Source organism: Myotis daubentonii, chromosome 11, assembly GCF_963259705.1.
Source record: "Myotis daubentonii chromosome 11, mMyoDau2.1, whole genome shotgun sequence".
Lineage (NCBI taxonomy): Eukaryota > Metazoa > Chordata > Mammalia > Chiroptera > Vespertilionidae > Myotis > Myotis daubentonii.
This window is the reverse complement of record NC_081850.1, coordinates 21,164,774-21,185,322: the sequence shown is the minus strand read 5'-3', so window position 1 is coordinate 21,185,322 and position 20,549 is coordinate 21,164,774. Positions and strand designations below refer to the sequence as shown.

The window sequence follows — 20,549 nt, the reverse complement described above, 5'->3', positions numbered from 1 at the left end:
CTTTTATTTCAGTCATTACTGGCAACATTTATGGCATAAAGTAAATCAGACATAATTAATCAGTAATAAATTAGTTATATATTCATCCTCACTTGGAGGTGGAAAACTACCTAGAATGTATTAAAATCAAATATATGGTTTCTGTTCAATATTGGCATAATTAGGAACTATAACATTCAAATGTTTTTTCCCCAGAGGTGTGTGATGTCTCTGCTGTGGTGGCAAAACATTCACAAGTTAGTGGAGAGCCACACAGTCCAACTGAGCCTCCTGCGTGGGGCAGCAGTATTGTGAAAGTTCCATCTGGTATATTTGATGTCAACGGCAGGAAAAGCAGCACTGGTGAGTCTTTATGTGTTGGTTATTAAATGTTTAAAATATACTTCTACAGATATACATGTGTTTAATGACATTCAAGTGTTGACTTAATTATAATGAACATGCTGAAGAGCCAGAAGTAAGTTTAAATCCTGTAAATGAACTAAAATAGTTATTTAAAGATATTTAACTCTTAAAATGAGAGATATTTATAGTGTTTAGTTCAGGGGTCCTCAAACTTTTTAAACAGGGGGCCAGTTCACTGTCCCTCAGACCGTTGGAGGGCCGGACTATAGTTTAAAAAAAACTATGAACAAATTCCTATGCACACTGCACATATCTTATTTTGAAGTAAAAAAAATGGGAACAAATACAATATTTGTATTTGCATGTGGCCTGTGAGCCGTAGTTTGAGGACCCTTGCTAAACATTTGGATTACCTTTTCTTATTGGGGTGCCTGTTCAGTTTGGTCCCACTTTCTCATAGTAGGTAATGAGAGGTGACTATAGGGCCTCCTATACTCATCAAGAACAGAGATGAAGCCTGGGTGGGTGTCTCAGTGGTTGGTCATCGACCCATGCACCAAAAGGTTGCCAGTTCTGTTTCTGGTCAGGGCACATGCCCGGGTTGTGGGCTTAACCCCAAGCAGGGAGCATACAGAAGGCAGCCAATCAATGTTGATGTTTCTCTCTCATTGATGTTTCTATCTCTTTCTCTCCTTCTCCTTTCCTCTCTCTCTAAAAATCAATTAAAAATATTTTAAAAAAACAGAGATGCAGTGATGTGATCAAATTCAAGTGCGCTTATGTGTGATAGGGTAATGCCTGTCATTGAAGGGAAATGGAAAAAAATGATTGACATCATTTACTACCTACACAAAATGCCAGTGAGCCTTTAATTTTGGCCCAGTTGTTATAAGCACCCTGAGCCACTTATTTGTGATTAAGTATTTATAATGAATAATTGTTATGTGTGACTATCTTGAATTTGAGTTTACTAATTTCAATTATGTTATAGCCTCCAAAGTACTCTTTTATTTTTGGTGGGGTTTTTTGTTTTTGTTTTTCAAAATACTCTTAAAGCATACATCTAAGTGTAGGATTTTAAAGGATAATGAAATTAGCCTGTATTTTGTGCTCCTTGTTAGTAGCTATAGTTCACTTCTCTAAAGTCAGCTCTCTTGTCTGTAAGTGTATCTATTGTTTGACTTCATAGAACTTAATTTGCCCAGCTTTTTAAATCTGTGTAGGAATAACTTCTTATTCCTAAAGTCTTTTTATTTTTGTATTTACTGTGACATGAAGTCAGTTCATTCTTGTGTGTATGGGGGGGCGGGGGGCGGCAGTACACATGAGGTGGAGCTAGAAGTTTTTTGAACAAATAATTTATATGTATGTTCTGTATCCCATTTTCCTAACCTATTGATAGCAGGTTAAAAAAAAAAAGGAGGGCAGAGTTTTCTTCATCAAAGGGTTAGAATCTTCTCAGAATATTGAAATGGACATGGTCTATGTGTTTCCTTCCCTTTTTACTCATCTTATTTCCATGTTACATCCTGATCTGGGAAGATTTATGTTATTAAGAAAGAAAGAGGTGGTAATGGGGCTTTTGCCAGTACATCAAACAGTCAAATTCATTTTAAAATTGAACAAAATGTGCCACTAAATTTCTGCAGATACTATGAGAACCAGTAAATTTGCAAAGATCTATTTCTCAAATATTGGTAAAAGCTTTCACAGCAGGTACAAATTTGTAAAATATGCTTATGATTCCCATAAAGGTTAAAAAATATCTCTAAATGCTTATTCTTAGTTCTGTTTAATTGGTATGATTATAATTATTAGTTGGTACCAATTTGGAAGATTAAAAAGAAGCTTGGGCCTGGCTGGTGTGGCTCAGTTGATTGAGCATTGTTCCATGCACTAAGAGGTTGCTGGTTCAATTCCTGGTCAGAGCACATGCCCAGGTTGTGTCTCAGTCCCCAGTAGGGGCCATGTAGGAAGTAGCCTATCTATGTTTCTATCTTTTTGATGTTTCTATCTCTCTCCCTCTCCCTTCCTCTCTCTAAAACCAATAAAAACGTATTTTAAGAATCAAAAGAAAAAGAAGCTTGAAATCAGAGTGGAAAATTAAAAACCCTTATTAAAGACTTTTCCTTCAAATCTCTCAAATCATAATGTTTTTTTTTTGTTGTTAATCCTCACCAAGGATATTATTTTTCCATTGCTTTTTTAGAAAGAGAGGGAGGGAGAGAGGGAGGGAGGCAGGGGGAGAGGAGAGAGAGAGAGAGAGAGAGAGAGAGAGAGAGAGAGAGAGAGAGAGAGAGAGACATTGATGTGAGAGAGACATATCAATTGGTTGCCTACTGCATGCATCCTGACCAGAGCCAGGGATCAAACCGCAACCCAGGTACATGCCCTTGATGGGAATGAAACCCTTTGGGTCAGGGGCCGGTGCTGAGCAAAACTGGCCCGGGCAGTCATGCCTTTTTTTAAAAAAAAAATGTTTTTATTGATTTCAAAGAGAGGGAGAGATAGAAACATCAATGATAAGAATCACTGATAGGCTGCCTCCTGCATGTCCCCTACAGAGGATTGAGCCCACAACGTACATATGTGCCGTGACCCTGAATCGAACCGTGGCCTCCTGGTTCATAGGTTGACGTTCAACCACTGAGCCACATCGGCCAGGCCAGAATATATTTTTTAAATTGTATATTAAACCCTTAAAATGTAAGCTGTAGATCTATATTGACAAGTGAGATATAGTTTAGTAAACAAGTACATATTGCATGATTTTGTTTTAAAGTGTGTGTGTATTGCATAGAAGATGAAAGGCAGATTATACATTAAAATGTTATCTCTGGGAGGCAGGGTTGAATGGAGTTTTTTTGTACTTTTTTTTTCTGTATGCTTTCTTTTTCCCTCTAAATATTCTGAATCTTTTACAGAGTATGTGTAACTTTCAAAAAATCAGAAAATTTTAAAATACTATTTTAGTAAACAGATTCTTTTTTAATACTGTACATTCTCTTTTAGGTAGTACATCAAATATGCTATTTTCTACTCTGGATCCAATTGAAGATACAGTCTTTGGTGAAGTTACTAATCTCAAGAATGGTGATAGAGGAGAAAAGAGACAAAAGCATTTTCCAGAGAGGAGCTGTAGTTTTAGTTCTGAAAGTCGAGCAGGAATGTTGCTAAAGAAGAGCAGTTTGGATTTGAATTCAAGTGAAGCAGCTATCATGATGGGAGCAGATGCCAAGATTCTCACAGCAGCACTGACATATCCTAAGACTTCTCCACTTCATATTGCAAAAACCCATAGCTTGGGGAGTGTTGGCTGTCATCTAGCTGATACTAGGACTCGTGGGCCTGAAAGCACTTGGGATTCTGAGCACAGATCTTCAGTGTTAGAGATGCTTGAGGAAAGCCAAGAGCTCCCAGAACCTGTGATTGATGACAGTGTAGTTACAACTGCTATAACAAAGGATACACATGACAGTCTACAAAATGATAGTGACAGTAATCAGTCCAGAGACTTAAAAGCAGAGCCCAAAGATCTAATAAATAAAAGAAGTAGTTTATATGGTGTTGCTAAAGCTGTTGAGAGGGAAGATGTTGAAACTGGACTAGATCCTTTGTCTCTTTTAGCCACTGAATTTATAGTAGAAAAAACTGATTCTGAAGATAAGTTGTTTTCTCCAGTTATTGCACGTAATCTGGCTGATGAAATCGAAAACTATATGAACCTAAAGAGTCCCCTGGGTAGCAAGTCGTCTAGTATGGAATTACACGGAGAGGGAAACAGAGAGTCTGGAACTACCACTGCATTTATTCACCCTTTAGAGAGGAGATCAAGCCTACCTTTAGATCATGACCCACCAGTGCAGGAAAAGCCTGAAAGTGGAAAGAGCTCCCTCGCAGTGTCTAGGTCTAAAACTTTTACTGGGCGTTTCAAGCAGCAGACTCCCTCTCGAGGTCATAAAGAACGTCCAACTTCTTTATCAGCACTGGTGCGTTCTTCACCACATGGCTCATTGGGTTCTGTGGTAAATTCTTTGTCAGGACTAAAGCTGGATAATATACTCTCAGGGCCCAAGATAGATGTCATAAAATCGGGTATGAAACAAGCAGCGACAGTAGCCAGTAAGATGTTGGTAGCTGTAGCGACTGCCTACAGCTACTCAGATGATGAGGTAAGAGTGTTTTATGTGTGTAGTCTATCTGATATTAGAATGTTTATAGTATTTTTAATATACTTATTTAGAGATTTCTGTAACTTTGGTGTTTATATTTTAAAACTTCGTACATACCTTATTTCTTTAAATGACTTGAGCCTATATCTAAGGAAATTAATAATGAAGAAATAGAATATCAGGACTATATAATTCCATAGATCAATACATTAAGTTCATTTCTTTGAAAGCACTAATGATTAAGGTTTTAATTTAATAATGGTGCCATGTTATATTTGCATAGCACTTCACTTTTTAAATAAATTTACCTTTGTTATCTTTTTAATATATATGAGCTCTGTCCACAGCTTGATCCATAGATTTCATACTGCATAACAAAAACTGGTAATTCTCTTAAAAATAATTTTAAAGAGAATTAATTGTTAGATCTTATGAAAATAGAAGTGGGGAAATTTTGCTTATTTGTTTCATAGAAAACTTTAAAATTTTGCCATTGTGTTTAAAGAATCATAGTATTTTAGTAGAAAAAACAGAACTATAAATGTTTATTATTATTATAGTACTATGTTCTAGGTATTGCCATACGTTATATATTATTTTTATACATGAATATATATGCACACATATGTTTATTTAATTTTTGTAGCAATCTCATGGGTTGGCACTACTATTATCCCAATTTTATAAATGAGGTATCTGATATTCAGGTTAATTAACTTCCCCAGGTCATACAACCTAGTGAGTGGCAGAACTAGAATTTGAAGTCTTGGAGATTCGCTCTAGAATTCATGCTCTTAACCACTCTAGTAGCAAAGAAGGGAACAGTATCTTAGAAAATGTTCCTGTGGGGACTGTCCAAAAAGAGCAAAGCAGATGATACCTAAGTTGGGTTTTGATAGATAAATTGAAAGTTTTGGGTTAGTCAAAGTGATCAGAGGACAGAATGTGTATTTGAGAGAATAATGGGAAAAGTATGGAGGCTTAAAACATGCATTTTCAAGGTAATATAATCAATTTCAGGTTGCTAAAGTTCTAAATAGTAAGTAGAAGCAGGAAATTAAATTGGACAGATAAGACTTGTATACTGTTTGAAGGAAATCTATAGGCAAACTTAATTGAATTAAAAGTACAGTATTATAGCACAAATTGTATGTTGTATTTAAAGAGCTTACAAGGTCAGTTAAGGAAAGACAAAATAAGGTAGTTTCAAAAGTATCTTAACTTGGCATTATTTTAAAAAAAGATGAGCCATTTTATATTTGAAATTTTATCTAACAGTGTTTTTAAAAAGCTTTATACAGAGTAATTTGGACTTGGAATATATGATTGTAAATTCCACATGGTCACAGAACTTCATCTTTCTTTTCTTTTCATTGCTATAGCCCCAGTACCAGTGCCTGGCAAAGCAAATAAGATATACCTAATAAATAATTTCAAAGGAAGAATAAAAAGTCTATAAAATGTTTATAGTGTAAAAGTAGCTCAAGGGAATTCATCAGTAGCTTATGTAAAATTTAAAGCATTCTGAACGTTTAAGATGAGCCAAATACATAATAGTACATCAGTAAATTGAATCAGTATGGAGGGGTTTAAATAATGTCATTCAATCTTATTAAATCTTCTACAAAATGAATTGCATAAGAAGAATAGATTAAAAAACAATAGGTTAAAAACAATTTCTATTTCATAAAAATTTATTATACATATTTTAAAATTAGGATATACATCAAGTTTTGATTGTACTCTGGGTATTGGTATAATAAGTGCTTTTATTTCCTGTCATGCATATCTGTATTTAAAAATTTTTATCATTTGATATGGTTTTAAAATACAGAAGATACAAGTCTTCTTTAAAGCAAAAAATTAAAAAGACTGCTTATTGAAATGTTTTTTATTTAAACTAAAGCATTGATAATCACAATGGTGAAGAACTAGTATTTGGAACTTTATTCATAATATCTCTACTATTGATGGTTGTTACTCTGAACAATCATATTCCCAGCTGAAAGTCTCAAAACAACCTTATTTTATTTTTTAAAATATATTTTATTGATTTTTTTACAGAGAGGAAGGGAGAGGGATAGAGAGTTAGAAACATCGATGAGAGAGAAACATCGATCAGCTGCCTCCTGCACACTCCCTACTGAGGATGTGCCCGCAACCAAGGTACATGCCCTTGACCAGACTCGAACCTGGGACCCTTGAGTCCACAGGCTGACGCTCTATCCACTGAGCCAAACCGGTTAGGGCACAACCACCTTATTTTAAATGACTCATATTTTCAGATGATAAAATTAAATGTTAGAGAAGTAATTTTTGTAAGGTCAGATACTTAATACGTGATGGGGAGCCAAGATTTCACTCTGGCTCTGTCTGACTAAAGCTCCTACTCACTTGTGTTGCCATCCCCGATCCCACTGGACAGTGAACTCCTAGAGTCCCTTCATTTTATGATACTGAGTATTGAGAGGCATCCGATACCCCATACATAACCAGGGGCCCAGCAAAATCTTAGAAAGTATTAAATAGGTCATTGCCTGAATGTTTGCGAGTTTGGAAGGGAAATTACAAATAATAGAAGAAGTTCATCGTTTTGAAAAATACGGGGCAGGGGAGTGTGATTTATTTAAGGATTATAAAGGAGTTTAATTCTGAAAAAGGTGGAATAAATATATTCTCATTGGTGAAGGTATTACTTATGTGTGTGTGGTTTTGTGTTTTTTTGGTGTTTTTTTTTTTTAATTAAAGGAGGAAACTAATAATAATAAAGATTACAGCTTCCCAGCTGGCCTTGAAGACCATGTTTTGGAGGAGAATATGTCGCCTAACACAAGTATCTCAGCATTGGTCCCCAGTGAACTTACCCAGAGTAACACAAGCCTTGGCAGTAGCAGCAGCAGTGGAGATATAGGAAAATCCCATTACTCGGCAGGTATGGGGAAGGACTGTCCTCTCCTAATATATGCCCTTACTTTCCCTTCTCCCATGACACGTACAGTAAGCCTCATTTGATGAGATGATCTCAACAAATAGATTTTGAATATAGCCACACCATACTGTCACTGTTATTTTATGTGGTCTACAAATACTTCAGCTAATGATTTTAGTTGTGTATATTTGTGGATTATATCATTCGTTCTTAAACTTCAGTGTGTATCAGAATCACCTAGGTGGAGAATATATGATCATTCACTATATGATTCTTTCAACTTCTCAGGACATTTGAACTTTTTCATAATAGAAAGCTGGATAAAATAGAATTATAATTTTAAAAAATAACAGCTAAGATTTCACTGTTTCAGCAGAGGAACTCTCAAACTCTGGTATTCAAGCAGAAAGCTGGTTAAAAATACACAGTTCTAAGGCCCTATCCCACAGACTCAGTCTCAAAAAATATTAGCCTAGAGCTTGAACATTTGTATATATTTTTAAGCAAATTCCCCAGGTGATTCTGATAATATATATAAAATACATACACCTTTTTATATTAAGCCATTTGAAAATAAATAGCAAATGTCATATACTTCCCCCCAAATGCTTAAGTATGCATTTGCTAAGAGTAAGGACAGCCTCTTACATAATGTGTTATAATGGTTACTTCTTTCTAGGAGAACTTCTACTTCCAAGAGGCATAAAAGGACAGGATTTTGAAAAATCAGATCATGGTTCTTCTCAAAACACCAGCATGTCTAGCATCTTTCAGAATTGTGCAATGGAGGTAAAGTTCTATTTCTGCTCATGATAAAGTGACTGTGACAATACTTTTATTTCAAAGTGACATTTAACAGAATCCTATGATACCCTTGTCAACAGAATAATAAATCATTTTGTCGAATTTCTTTGATATCTTTGTAAGCAAGGCAATAAACTGGTAGATTTACCTGTAAAGTAATTGAACTCCTAATTCCAAATTGGATCAACAGAAGAAATAAAATTCTATGTTTATTAAGGTAGAATGGTCTCTTGAGGTCTTCACTGTGGCGCTTTTCAGTGTCTGCACGTTTCTGCTCTTAGGTTTTGATGTCAAGTTGTTCACAGTGCAGAGCTTGTGGGGCCTTAGTTTATGACGAAGAAATTATGGCTGGATGGACAGCAGATGATTCAAATTTGAATACAACTTGCCCGTTCTGTAAAAGCAACTTCTTGCCTCTTCTCAATATAGAGTTTAAAGACTTCAGAGGCTCTGCAAGGTTAGTATTGTAAACGCTCCCTTAAAAGGTAAGTGCCCCCCAACCATCTTACTCCTGGGGAAAGAGTGAACTATTCATGGTACGTCCCAGGTGTTCTTTTCTTTTCTCTCCATCACTTTCCATATTTGAGTAGAAAATAGTAGTAATATAGGAGATTACTTTTCCATTTTATTTAACATATAATTAGCAGTTAATTCTTACAGCTAAACTTTATAGCTAATTGAAAACTCCAGTGTTAGTCATTACTATAAACTTTCTGCCAGAGTGACCTTAATTATGTCTTCTAGCAACAAACAAAAAAATGGAGGGTGGGATGCTTGAACTCTTCTTCTTAACTGGTAGTCCTCTGTACAGTGAAATGACCAAATTCTGAACAATGAGGAGTCTAGCTGATCTATAATCAGCCATTAAGTAATTGAGAGTTTGTAACTATGCTGACCTAAGTAATTATACTTAATATTCTATTTATATTATGGAGCACTCCATATTGTCCACTTTTAACTGCTTCTTAAAAATATCCGATTGTATAGGTGTTTCCTCTTCATTTTTCCCTTTGGCTTCAGGTGTGGAGCTGAGTGAAATCATACTCTAGTTCCTGATGTAGTATCAGTGGTTGTGTAAGGGCCCTCTTTTATCATCTTCCTCCCCCTGCCCATTTCCATTCCCATTGCTTTATCCAACAAAGACATTGTTCTGTCTGTGGTGTATCCTTGAATATATATGCTTATAAAATATGTTTTGCAGGATTATGTATTTTTAACTTACATAATTAGAATAATGCTGAAAGTCTCTTATTTTTGTAATCATTCAGTTTAAAATCTATCTGAGTTGCTATATGTAAATCTAGTTAATTTCTTTTCTCCTGTTGGAAGTTAATACCTCATTTTACTTATCTGTTATCCTTGTGTTGGATATTTCAGTTGCTTCTAGTTCTTTGTTGCTATAAATATCACTGCAATGATACAGTACAATGTAAAATACATTTCTACTTCTGGACTTGTGAAGTAGTTTCTCCCAGAATAAGTCTTAGGAGGGTCGTTTCATACATGATTTCAATAAACACCAGAAGATTGTTTCCTAGGTGGCAACACTCCCAGTACTACTTTCTAAGGATTTTCATTTCTGCACCTCCTTACCAGCATTTGGTATTACCACTTTTCTGATTTTTATATTCTAATGAGTATTAGTGGTATCTCATTTTTGTTTGAATTTCTTTGAATACTAGAGAGTTTGAATGCCTCTTATACTTGTTATTCCAGGACTTTCTATGAATTGCCTGTACCATTGCCCTTTTTTATATTAAGCTTTCTTTTTCTTACTGATTTCTACCTTGAATATTTTTTTTTCTAATTGTTCCTTTTTTTTTAATATTTTATTGATTTTTTACAGAGAGGAAGGAAGAGAGATAGAGAGCTAGAAACATCAATGAGAGAGAAACATCGATCAGCTGCTTCCTGCACATCTCCTACTGGGGATGTGCCCGTAACCCAGGTACATGCCCTTGACCGGAATCGAACCTGGGACCTTTCAGTCCGCAGGCCGATGCTCCATCCACTGAGCCAAACCGGTTTCGGCTACCTTGAATATTTTTGAAATTAATTCACGGAAGAGCAATAATTAATTTTGCTGTCCTCATCCATTAATTTTAAACCTTATGATTTGTGCTTTTCGAGTCTTGTTTTAAAAGTTCCTTCCCATCTGCAGGACATGAAAATTTTCTCCTGAACATTGTTCTGATGTTTAGGTCTTTGATCCCACATGCACTTCAAATTCCCATGTAAACACTGTTCTCTTCTTTTTGTCAAGATCATATTATTTTTATTATTCTTCGTGTTTCTATAAGTTCCCCCATATAGAATTATTTTTTTGCTTATAGTTATACTTATTTTAAAAATTTTAGAGTAACTTTAAGTTCCTTAAAAATATTTCATCTGGAGTTTTTATTGGATTTGCATTAGATTTGTGGATTAACTTAGGAAAATAGACATTTTCAGTATTCTCATCTGTGATCATGGTATATAGCTTCATTTTTTAAAGATCTTTTTTATGTACTTTTATTCTCCATAAATCTTGTACTTTTTTGTTGAGTAACTGTGTTTCTTTTTTCTTTTTTTAATATATTTTATTGATTTTTTACAGAGAAAGGGACAGGAATCGAGAGTTAGAAACATTGATGAGAGAGAAACATCAATCAGCTGCCTCCTACACACCTCCTACTGGAGATGTGCCCGCAATGAAGGTACATGCCCTTGACCAGAATCGAACCTGGGACCTTTCAGTCCGCAGGCCGACGCTCTATCCATTGAGCCAAAGCAGTTAGGGTGTAACTGTGTTTCTTAAGCTATTGTGGAATCTTATTTTATATTTTCTAATTGAAAAGGAACATTATTGATTTTTCTTTCCAGTATGTCAGTATGGAAAATTTCAAACTTAGAATTGTTTAAAGAATTTTTTTTGCAGTGACACCCTACATTCTACAATTCACATTTTACTGTACTTGCTTTATTACCTATTTATCCCTCCAGCCAAAAGTAAAATGTAGACATGTATATACTTCTCCTCCAAAGACTTCAGCATGCATATAATTACTGGATTTCAGTATTTTTTCTTTTGACGTAAAGTTGGTATACAGTAAAATGTACAAATTATGAATGTATTCGTTTGTATAAATTCAAACCTTTATTGAGATACAGGACATTACTGTTACTTCAGAAAGTTCTCTTAATGCCCCTTGCAAGGCCCGGCCCTCACACTGTCCCCTCCCCCCAAAAAAAGAGAAGGAGAGACATATAAGAGGAAAATAAAATACTGAATTAATAGAGGGGAGAGGAAAGGACTAGAGACAAAATGGAGATTTTATAAGGGGGGGGAAAGAGGTATTATAAATTACAGCTTGAAACATGTTAAAATGCTGCTGTTGCTTTTTAAACTCAAAATTAATGTAATATTTTGCATTTTATCTTCCTTCATAGTGTTCTTTAATGGTTTTCAAAAACTGAAGGAATCTTATATTGAACTATAATGACCTCCTCTAGACCTTTCATTTGAATAGTTTAGGACAGGAGGGAAAGAATGAAAGCAGGAGCGTATGAGTTTGTGTGTTTGAAATAGGCAGTATTTCTGTGGGTTATATAATTCATTAATTACTGCTTTACCATAAAGTGATTCTAAATATGAAATTTAGAAGACTTTAGCATTTATGAAGATTTTTTTATTTGGACTGCTCCATGTTTTTTAGCTTTTTCCTGAAACCAAGTACCTCTGGTGACAGTTTACAAAGTGGCAGCATTCCATTGGCAAATGAACCTTTGGAGCACAAACCTGCACCCAGTTCAGCAGAACCTGACTTGATCAACTTGATGGATTTGCGGAAACATAACCAGACCATAACTGAAGAAACAAGCACTGCAGTTGAATCAAGGTACCATATGATATAGAGACTTCCTCACAATAAATTGGATATCCTTGCAAAAATTCCATCTTTAAAGATAACCTGACTCCTGTAGGCATTATTCTGGCATTTAGAAAAATTAATCTTAACTGTTTACTACCATACATTGCTTAAATATTTGATGAGTGCATCTGATGATTAACCATTTTTTAAACTATGTTTAATGTTTTACACAAAATGAACTTCTTAACCAGTAAAAAGTATTTTCCCCTTTAGTATAGCGATTGCCAGTTTCAAAAGACATACTCTTAAATATTTATTGAATCAAATATTTATTGAGAGACTATTGTATGCTAGGCATAAATACTAAAAATAAAAAAGTAAGTTCTGGTCTCTATCCTTAGGTGGATCATAGCCTGGTAGAAATTAAATACTTGTCAGTGAATCTACATGACTTATTTGCATGCAGCACAGTTCTTCTAGGTGATTTTGTTTAATAAAGATGAAATAATGTTTGAATAGAGCAACTAAATGGGTACTTAATCTTTTTTAAATGAAACCTGTTGTCTACTATATGTCCTTTTCCAGCCTTCACCAGAGTCATTTACTCTATCCTAAGAATGCCTGAAGAAAATTTTATTTAAAAAAATATATTTTTTAAAAAATTGATTTTAGGGAGAGAGAGAAACATTGATGGCTGCCTCCCCATGCCCCTTACTGGGGATGGAACCCATAGCCCCGGACATATATCCTGACTGGGAATTGAACTGATGACCTTTTAGTGCATGGGCTGATGCTCAACCAACTGAGTCACACTGGCCAGGGTGAAAATTTTATTCTTATAAGTCAGTACTGACTCCTCTTAGATATATTCAATAGACTAAAATTCATTGTAGAAAATACTCTAGCTCTACAGATTTAGATTGTTTTACAGAACCAGTTTTAATTTTTTTTAAAGTGATGAAATAAAGAATGCCAGTGGAGATGTTCAAACTGTGGAAATTTCACCTGTGCCTAATACTTTATCAAAGCGGAACGTATCTTTGACTCGAAGTCACAGTGTTGGAGGTCCATTGCAAAATATTGACATTTCCCAGCGACCATTTCATGGCATTTCAACAGTTAGTCTTCCAAACAGTCTGCAGGAAGTTGTGGTATGTAACAACATTATAATTATCTATACTAATAAATTATCTATATTAATTATCTGTGCTAATTAAACCGGACATCTTCTGGACAAAGCCACGGTGGCAGGGGCCGAGGCAGAGGCACTTAGGGGCGATCAGGCCGGCCGTGGGGAGCAGCTAGGGGGTGATCAGGCTGGGAGCGGGGAGCAGTTAGGACATGGTTAGGCCAGCAGGGGAGGGCAATTAGGGGGGCAATCAGGCCGACAGGGGAGGGCAGTTAGGGGGTGATCAGGTCGTTAGGGGAGAGCAGTTATGGGCAATCAGGTCGACAAGGGAGGGCTGTTGGGGCAATCAGGCCGGCCGGGGAACAGTCAGGGGGAGATCAGGCCGGCAGGCAGAGGCAGTTAGGGGTGATCAGGTTGGCAGGGGAGCAATTAGGAGCCAGAAGTCCCAGATTGCGAGAGGGATGTCTGACTGCCAGTTTAGGACCGATTTCTGCAGTCGGACATCCTCCGAGGGTTCCTGGATTGGAAAGGGTGCAGGTCAGGCTGAGGGACTCCCCCCCCCCCCCCCTTCGGTGCACGAATTTTGTATTTCATGTAAGTATGTATTAGCACAGTACATAATTCTTATGTAGAAGATTTAAATGACATAAAAAGTGATTAAGAATTTTTCATAAACAGAATGTTTTAAAATTTCAAATATGTACAAAAATAAACAAGAGTAACATAAGTGAGTCCCTTTGAATCATCAAGATTCAGTAATTTTAAACTTATAGCCATTCTTCTTTCATATATACCCTTACGTCCCTACAAATTATTTTGAAGGAAATTTCAAACAACATATATTCCATTTGTAAATATTTCAGTATGTATCAAACTAAAAATAATAAATAACATCAAGTTATTCAGTTTTTGTTCAAATTTCTAATTGTTTCAAAAATGTCAAGTATGTTTGTAGTTTGAGGAATCAGGATCAAAGCAGGCCCATGCATTGCAATTGGTTGAACTTTTTTTTTAGTCTGTCTTAATCTGTACACTTTCCTTTTTCCTCTTGCAATTTATTTGTTGATTACAACCCTATAAATTGGTTATTGTACCTAGAAGCTTGGTCAAATTCAGGTTTTTGTTTTGTTTTGCTATTCATTTGTTTGTTTATTTTTTTTTAATATATATTTTATTGAGTTTTTACAGAGAGGAAAGGAGAGAGATAGAGAGTTAGAAACATTGATGAGAGAGAAACATCGACCAGCTGCCTCCTGCACACTCCCCACTGGGGATGTGCCCGCAACCAAGGTACATGCCCTTGACCGGAATCGAACCTGGGACCTTTGAGTCCGCAGGCCGACGCTCTATCCACTGAGCCAAACCAGTTTCGGCCATTTGTTTGTTTATTTTTATAAGACAACTTCATTAGTGGCAGTATGTTCCTCCAGTATAGACATGAACTATCTTTGTGATTTAGTAGTTATTAATGTCCCATTGCCTAGATCAGGTTATTCATTTGGAGCTTAAATAATGATGATAGTCTGTTATCTTTATTATATGGAATACATCTATGAAGAGAAACTTCCCCCAGGTCTTCTGTTTGGTTTTCTAACGATGCAGTTTATATTGGAAAGGCAGTCCAGCCCCCCCCTCCCACCTTTTTTTCATTAACCAATTTTCAGAATAGCAAGTTGGGTTCTTAGCATTCTCCAAGGTGACCCGTTAATTTGGGGAAATAAGGTGTCATTATGATTTTTAACATTTATGTTTACATCCATTGCTGTCGTTATTCTTATTGATGTTAATTGCATTATCCCATCTTTGCTCAGCTAGAACTCTCTACAGGTTGGTGCCTTATTCCTTGTGACACAACTCTAGTAGTCTTTAAAAAAATTGTTAAGTTTTCTTGCTTTCTTTTATGACAAGATGTTTCATGCTCATGTTATATATATAGTCAGCCATTTCTCTAAGACACACTGGTTCCTTTTAGAGGGAGGTGATATTTAGATACCTCAGACCGTGTACTAGGGGTATTTATTACTTATTACTGAGTTAATCATAAGCATTTTATTCTGATTATATTATATACAACTTATAAAGTCTAGGTTTTTGTTTTTTCATTCATTGATTTATAAAACTGCTTTTTGTTGCAATCAAATGTAAAAATAATTTAGATATAATTTTAAAAGGAGTCTAAGAATATTAATACAAAAAATTTCCCCATCTCCTTAGAGTTGTAGGAGGAAGATAAAGTCACACATATTTTTTGGTATCATTATACAACATCTGAAATGTAAACATTTATTTTTAAAAATTGACCAAAAAAATCAATCATACACAGACCATTGCTCTTATCAACTTGATAGAAAAACTCCATCATGTTTAAAATAGGGTCTATTATATGGGTTATAAATTTTATCTTATTTAACTGGAAGGTAATTATGATTAAGTATTTTTTGTTAGGTTTTCATTAGGATGTTCTACTGCATGTATCAATGGCCAGGAAATAACTGACTTTGAAGGGATAGATAGAGAAACATAATCTCATTGAGAAATACCTTTTTATTTATTTTTATTTATTTCAGAGAGAGGAAGGGAGAGGTAGAGAGAGATAGAAACATCAATGAGAGAGAAACACTGATTGGCTGCCTCTGTAAGCCCCACACTAGGGATCGAGCCTACAACCCAGGCATGTGCCCTAACTGGGAATCGAACTGTGACCTCCTGGTTCATAGGTTGATGCTCAACCACTGAGCTACCCCAGCAGGCCAGAGAAGTACTCTTAAACATACAGAATTAAATAGATAATATTCACTTTTTTGTATTTTTATTTTTTTAAGGATCCTTTAGGAAAAAGACCCAATCCTCCCCCACTTTCTGTGCCCTACTTGAGTCCTCTAGTGCTTCGTAAAGAACTTGAATCTTTGCTAGAAAATGAAGGCGATCACGTGATCCACACATCCTCTTTCATCAATCAACATCCGATCATTTTCTGGAACCTTGTATGGTATTTCAGACGTTTGGACCTTCCTAGTAACTTGCCAGGACTTATCCTCACATCTGAACATTGTAATGAAGGTATACAGGTAGAGTGTCAACTTCTATACTTACATTACATTGGTGTTGGTTAGGATGAGGCTTAAAGTAACAGAAAGTATGCAATAGTGGCTTAACAAAATGTAGGTTATTTCTCTCACTTAAAAGTTTGGATAGGTGGACCAGGAATGTTACTGTTAGGGACCTGAGATGCTTCTGTCTTTTTGCTCAGCTGTATATGACCTCCATTTCCAAGTTCTACACCAGGATGGCTGACTCTTCTTCTAAGCTATCACATTCACATTCCAGTTAACAGTAAGGAGAAAAAATGGATAGAAAAGAGTATGTCTTTCCTTCTTTAGGGACAGTTCCTGCAGTTGCACATAATATTTCCATATGTAGTCATTTGTCCTGATCTTAGTTATATGGTAATTTCTAGTTGCAAGGAGGCTAGAAAAGGTAGCTTTTATTTTGAACTATCATATTCCCAGATGAAATTCTCACAGCAACCTTATTTTAAAAGGCTCATATTCTGTACACCTGAAATGAATACAAAATACAATTGAAAGAAGAATAAGGACCCATATTATCCTTATTTTTCAGATGATGTAATTAAGCTAAATAAGTAATTTTTGCAAGGTCATATAGCTAATATGTGATGGGGAGTCAAGATCCCACTCTGGCTGTGTCTAGCTCTAAAAGCTCCTACTCAATTGTTCTGGGAATCCCAATCCCACTGGAGACAGTGAGCTCCTAGAGTTCCTTCCTTCATTTTGATATTGAATATTGAGAGGCACCCACACCCAAGCATACACCAGGGTCGCAACACAGTCTTAAAGTAGTACAAATTCTATGTTGACCCATTAAGTAGTAGTCAGTACAAGATAGTAGAAACTTTTGCACTTACTCTTGCCTTAAAATTTGTTGTAATAGCACTTAATCTTTCATATAGCCATTGTGCTAGTTACCATGTTGTAACTGCTAGTTACAGTGTATCCTTGAAATTTAGAATGCGAAACCTGTACTTCAGAAAATAATAAGAACATAAATCTTCAGATTTAAATAAAAATTGCTGCACAAAATTTTAGGTTCAGAGTTTTGAAAGAACTCATTTGTTTTATATAATCAAGTTTTGCTAGATCCCCGGGTAATTATGATGGTAGGGGCACTAATGCTTTCTATTGATCTTTTTTAGCTTCCTCTATCATCTCTGTCCCAGGATAGCAAACTTGTGTACATTCAACTGTTATGGGATAATATCAACCTTCATCAGGAACCAGAAGAGCCTCTGTATGTCTCATGGAGAAATTTTAGTAAGTAAAATAGAATTAAAGACATAAAAGACTTAAACTGGAAACAACTCAAGTATCTATCCACACATGAATGAATAAGCAAATTGTGGAATAAGCTACCCATACAGTAGAGTACTATTTAGCAATAAAGAAGAATAGACTACTGGGAGTTGGGAGACTAGAATTAGTGTGAAGAGAGAAACAAGTCCTTTTGCATTATTTTTTTTTATTATTCATTTCTAGTATCTCTTTAAGATTCTATTTTGATTCAAATTGATTTGCTATTATATTGAGCCATTTAAGTATGGCAGGTCTCTCCATGAGTTTGGTTGGATATTTGTAGACTAAATGTTATATAGTGGGAGAGTAATCTGGATGCATTGGAATAGTATCATTTCAGTTATATGGATATTAGTCTCAAAGATTCTAGCTTATTTTTAGTCTTTTATATTTAGAATGTATTTTTACAGGAGGTTTTATTGTTGTTAATCCTCACCCAAGGAAACTTTTCCATTGATTTTTAGAGAGAGTGGAAGGGAGGAGGAGCGAGAGAGAGAAAAACATCAATGTGAGAGGGACACATCGATTGGTTGTCTCCAGCAGGGCTGGGGATAAGCCTGCAACCGAGGTACGTACCCTTGACTGGAATCGAACCGGGGAATCTTTCAGTCTGAGGTCCAACATTCTCCACTGAGCTAAACCGGCTAGGGTTGTAAGGGGTTTAATGGGTTATCATCCAGTTCAGAAACTCTGAGTAAATAAGAAACCACAAACAACAAATAAGTGAGCAAGTGCTATCAACAGGCAGTTCATGGAAGAAACATTCAATGGCTTATATAAACTGTGTTAGTTTGCTAGGGCTACCTTAACAGAATATCACAGACTGGGTATCATGAAATAGACAAGTGATTCAAAATATTCTCTAATTTTTGGTGGGATGACATTTAGAGCTCTCAAGAATGGACTTATTTATTTAATTGGTGCTATATATGAAGATTGGCATATAAATAATCAAAAGACATATAAGAATTAAGTGAGTGATGACTTCCAGGAATGGCAGTATGAGGAGTTCCGCCACCCACTTCTCAGCAAAACAACCATAATTGGTGAAAATTATTAAAGGGACAAAAAGTCTAAGGCTATAGAGCAAATGAACAAACATTCATTCAAGAAAATATACTAAATTTCAGTAAAATTAATGTGCTCTGTGGCACTTGAGTTAGAACTTGCTGCTCCCTTCCAGCTCCCAGTCAGGGCTTCAGCCAGCCATTCTCTTTCTCAGCTGTTACCACAGAGGCGAAACTCCTCCATCCAGCTTCCATTCATTGGGCAGCCATTCTACCCCGGTTTGGGCAAGCCAAGAGTGCTGGGGTCCCATTTGTTCGTACTGCACCTTATAGGCCAGAAGTTTTATGCCAAGAAAGGCAAGCTGAAAAGATAGAGACTATGGCTCCAACCCAACACCCTGTCCACAAAGCAGGAGAGTCATTCTAAGAGAAGGGCCACTGTTCTGAGCCCAGCTTCAGAGCAGTGGCTCAGAGATTTATCCAGGAGGAGAGGTAGGTCATAAGAACAGAGAGCTCTGAAATTCTCTCAAAAGGTAATTGTAGCCCTAGCCGTTTTTGCTCAGTGGATAGTGTCGGCCTGTGGACTGAAGGGTCCCCGGGTTTGATTCTGGTCAAGGGCACGTGCCTGGGTTGCAGGCTTGGTCCCCAGTGGGGGGCGTGCAGGAGGTGGCCAATCAATGATTCCCTCTCATCATTGATGTTTCTATCTCTCTTCCTCTCCCTTCTCTGAAATCAATCAAAAAAATTTTTTTAAAAAGGAAATTGTATTTGGAACTGAGAACACTCTTGGAAACTGTGGAGATTTAGGTGAGAAGGGCAGTATCACGTCGATATAAAAACCAAAGACATACGTAAGAAAACTAAAAATCTATATCACTTATGAATATGGACATAAAAATTCTCAACAAAATAACTAGCAAACCAAATCTAACAATACAGAAAAAGGATTGTACAGCCTTGATCAAATGCAGTTTATCCCAGGCATGCCATGTTCATTTAACATTTGAAAATCAATTAATGTAATACACCATATATCCTATACTAGAGGCCCGGTGCACAAAAATTTGTGCACTCGGGGTTGGGAGAGGAGGTCCCTCAGCCTGGCCTGTGCCCTCTCACAGTCTGGGATCCATCAGGAGATAAGGACCTGCTGGTTTAGGCCTGCTCCCGGGTGGCAGAGGGCAGGCCTAATCCTAGGTGTAACCCCTGGTCGGGCTCAGAGCAGGGCCCATTGGGGAGTTGGGGCCCCGCCTCCTGTCATGCACAGAGCAGGGCGGATTGGGAGGTTGCCATGCCACCCTCAGTCATGCTCAGGGTAGGGCCGATTGGGGGGTTGGGGCACCACCCCCTGTCACACTCAAGGCAGGGTCCATAGGGAGGTTGCAGCGCCACTCCTGTCATGCACAGAGCAGGGCCGATCAGAGGGTTGGGGCTCCGCACCCTGTCACACTGATCCCGGTGCTGGGAAGCCTCGCTGCTCCGCTGATCCCAGGGCCAGGACGCCTCTCGGCTCCCCTGATCCCTGGCCGGAGGCCTCTCGGCTCCGCTGATCACCGGGCCGGAAGGCCTCTTGGCTCCCCTGAACGCGGGGCCGGAGGCCTCTCAGCTCCTCTGTTCACCAGGGCGGGAGGCCTCTCTGCTCCGCTGATCGCGGGGCCTCCGACTCCGCTGATCACGGGGCCGGGAGGCCTCTGGACTCCGCTGATCACCGGGGCTGGGAGGCCTCTCGGCTGATCACCGGGCCGGGAGGCCTCTGGACTCCGCTGATCACCGGGGCTGGGAGGCCTATGGACTCCGCTGATCACCGGGCTGGGAGGCCTATGGACTCCGCTGATCACCGGGCTGGGAGGCCTCTGGACTCCGCTGATCACCGGGGCTGGGAGGCCTCTCGGCTGATCACCGGGGCTGGGAGGCCTCTCGGCTGATCACCGGGCCGGGAGGC

At 37.4% G+C, this 20,549-nt stretch overlaps 1 protein-coding gene and 1 long non-coding RNA gene across 8 annotated transcripts in view; one reads left to right on the top strand and one right to left on the bottom strand.

The window, feature by feature from the left end:
• Nucleotides 1-20,549, top strand: part of DENND4C (DENN domain containing 4C) — a 133,291-nt gene that overhangs the window by 98,622 nt on the left and 14,120 nt on the right. For all 7 annotated transcript variants that reach the window (XM_059656565.1, XM_059656569.1, XM_059656568.1 and 4 more), the window contains 9 exons: nt 196-342; nt 3,358-4,517; nt 7,266-7,449; nt 8,126-8,235; nt 8,532-8,707; nt 11,946-12,128; nt 13,057-13,252; nt 16,053-16,298; nt 17,444-17,561. In XM_059656565.1, the coding sequence (XP_059512548.1) occupies nt 196-342; nt 3,358-4,517; nt 7,266-7,449; nt 8,126-8,235; nt 8,532-8,707; nt 11,946-12,128; nt 13,057-13,252; nt 16,053-16,298; nt 17,444-17,561 (2,520 nt within the window). The remainder of the gene's footprint in view (nt 1-195; nt 343-3,357; nt 4,518-7,265; nt 7,450-8,125; nt 8,236-8,531; nt 8,708-11,945; nt 12,129-13,056; nt 13,253-16,052; nt 16,299-17,443; nt 17,562-20,549) is intronic.
• LOC132211885 (uncharacterized) lies at nt 6,540-11,947 on the bottom strand. Its single transcript, XR_009447587.1, has 2 exons — nt 10,286-11,947; nt 6,540-10,036 (listed from the first exon to the last, which is right to left on the bottom strand). It is a non-coding gene; the product is annotated as an uncharacterized LOC132211885 (long non-coding RNA).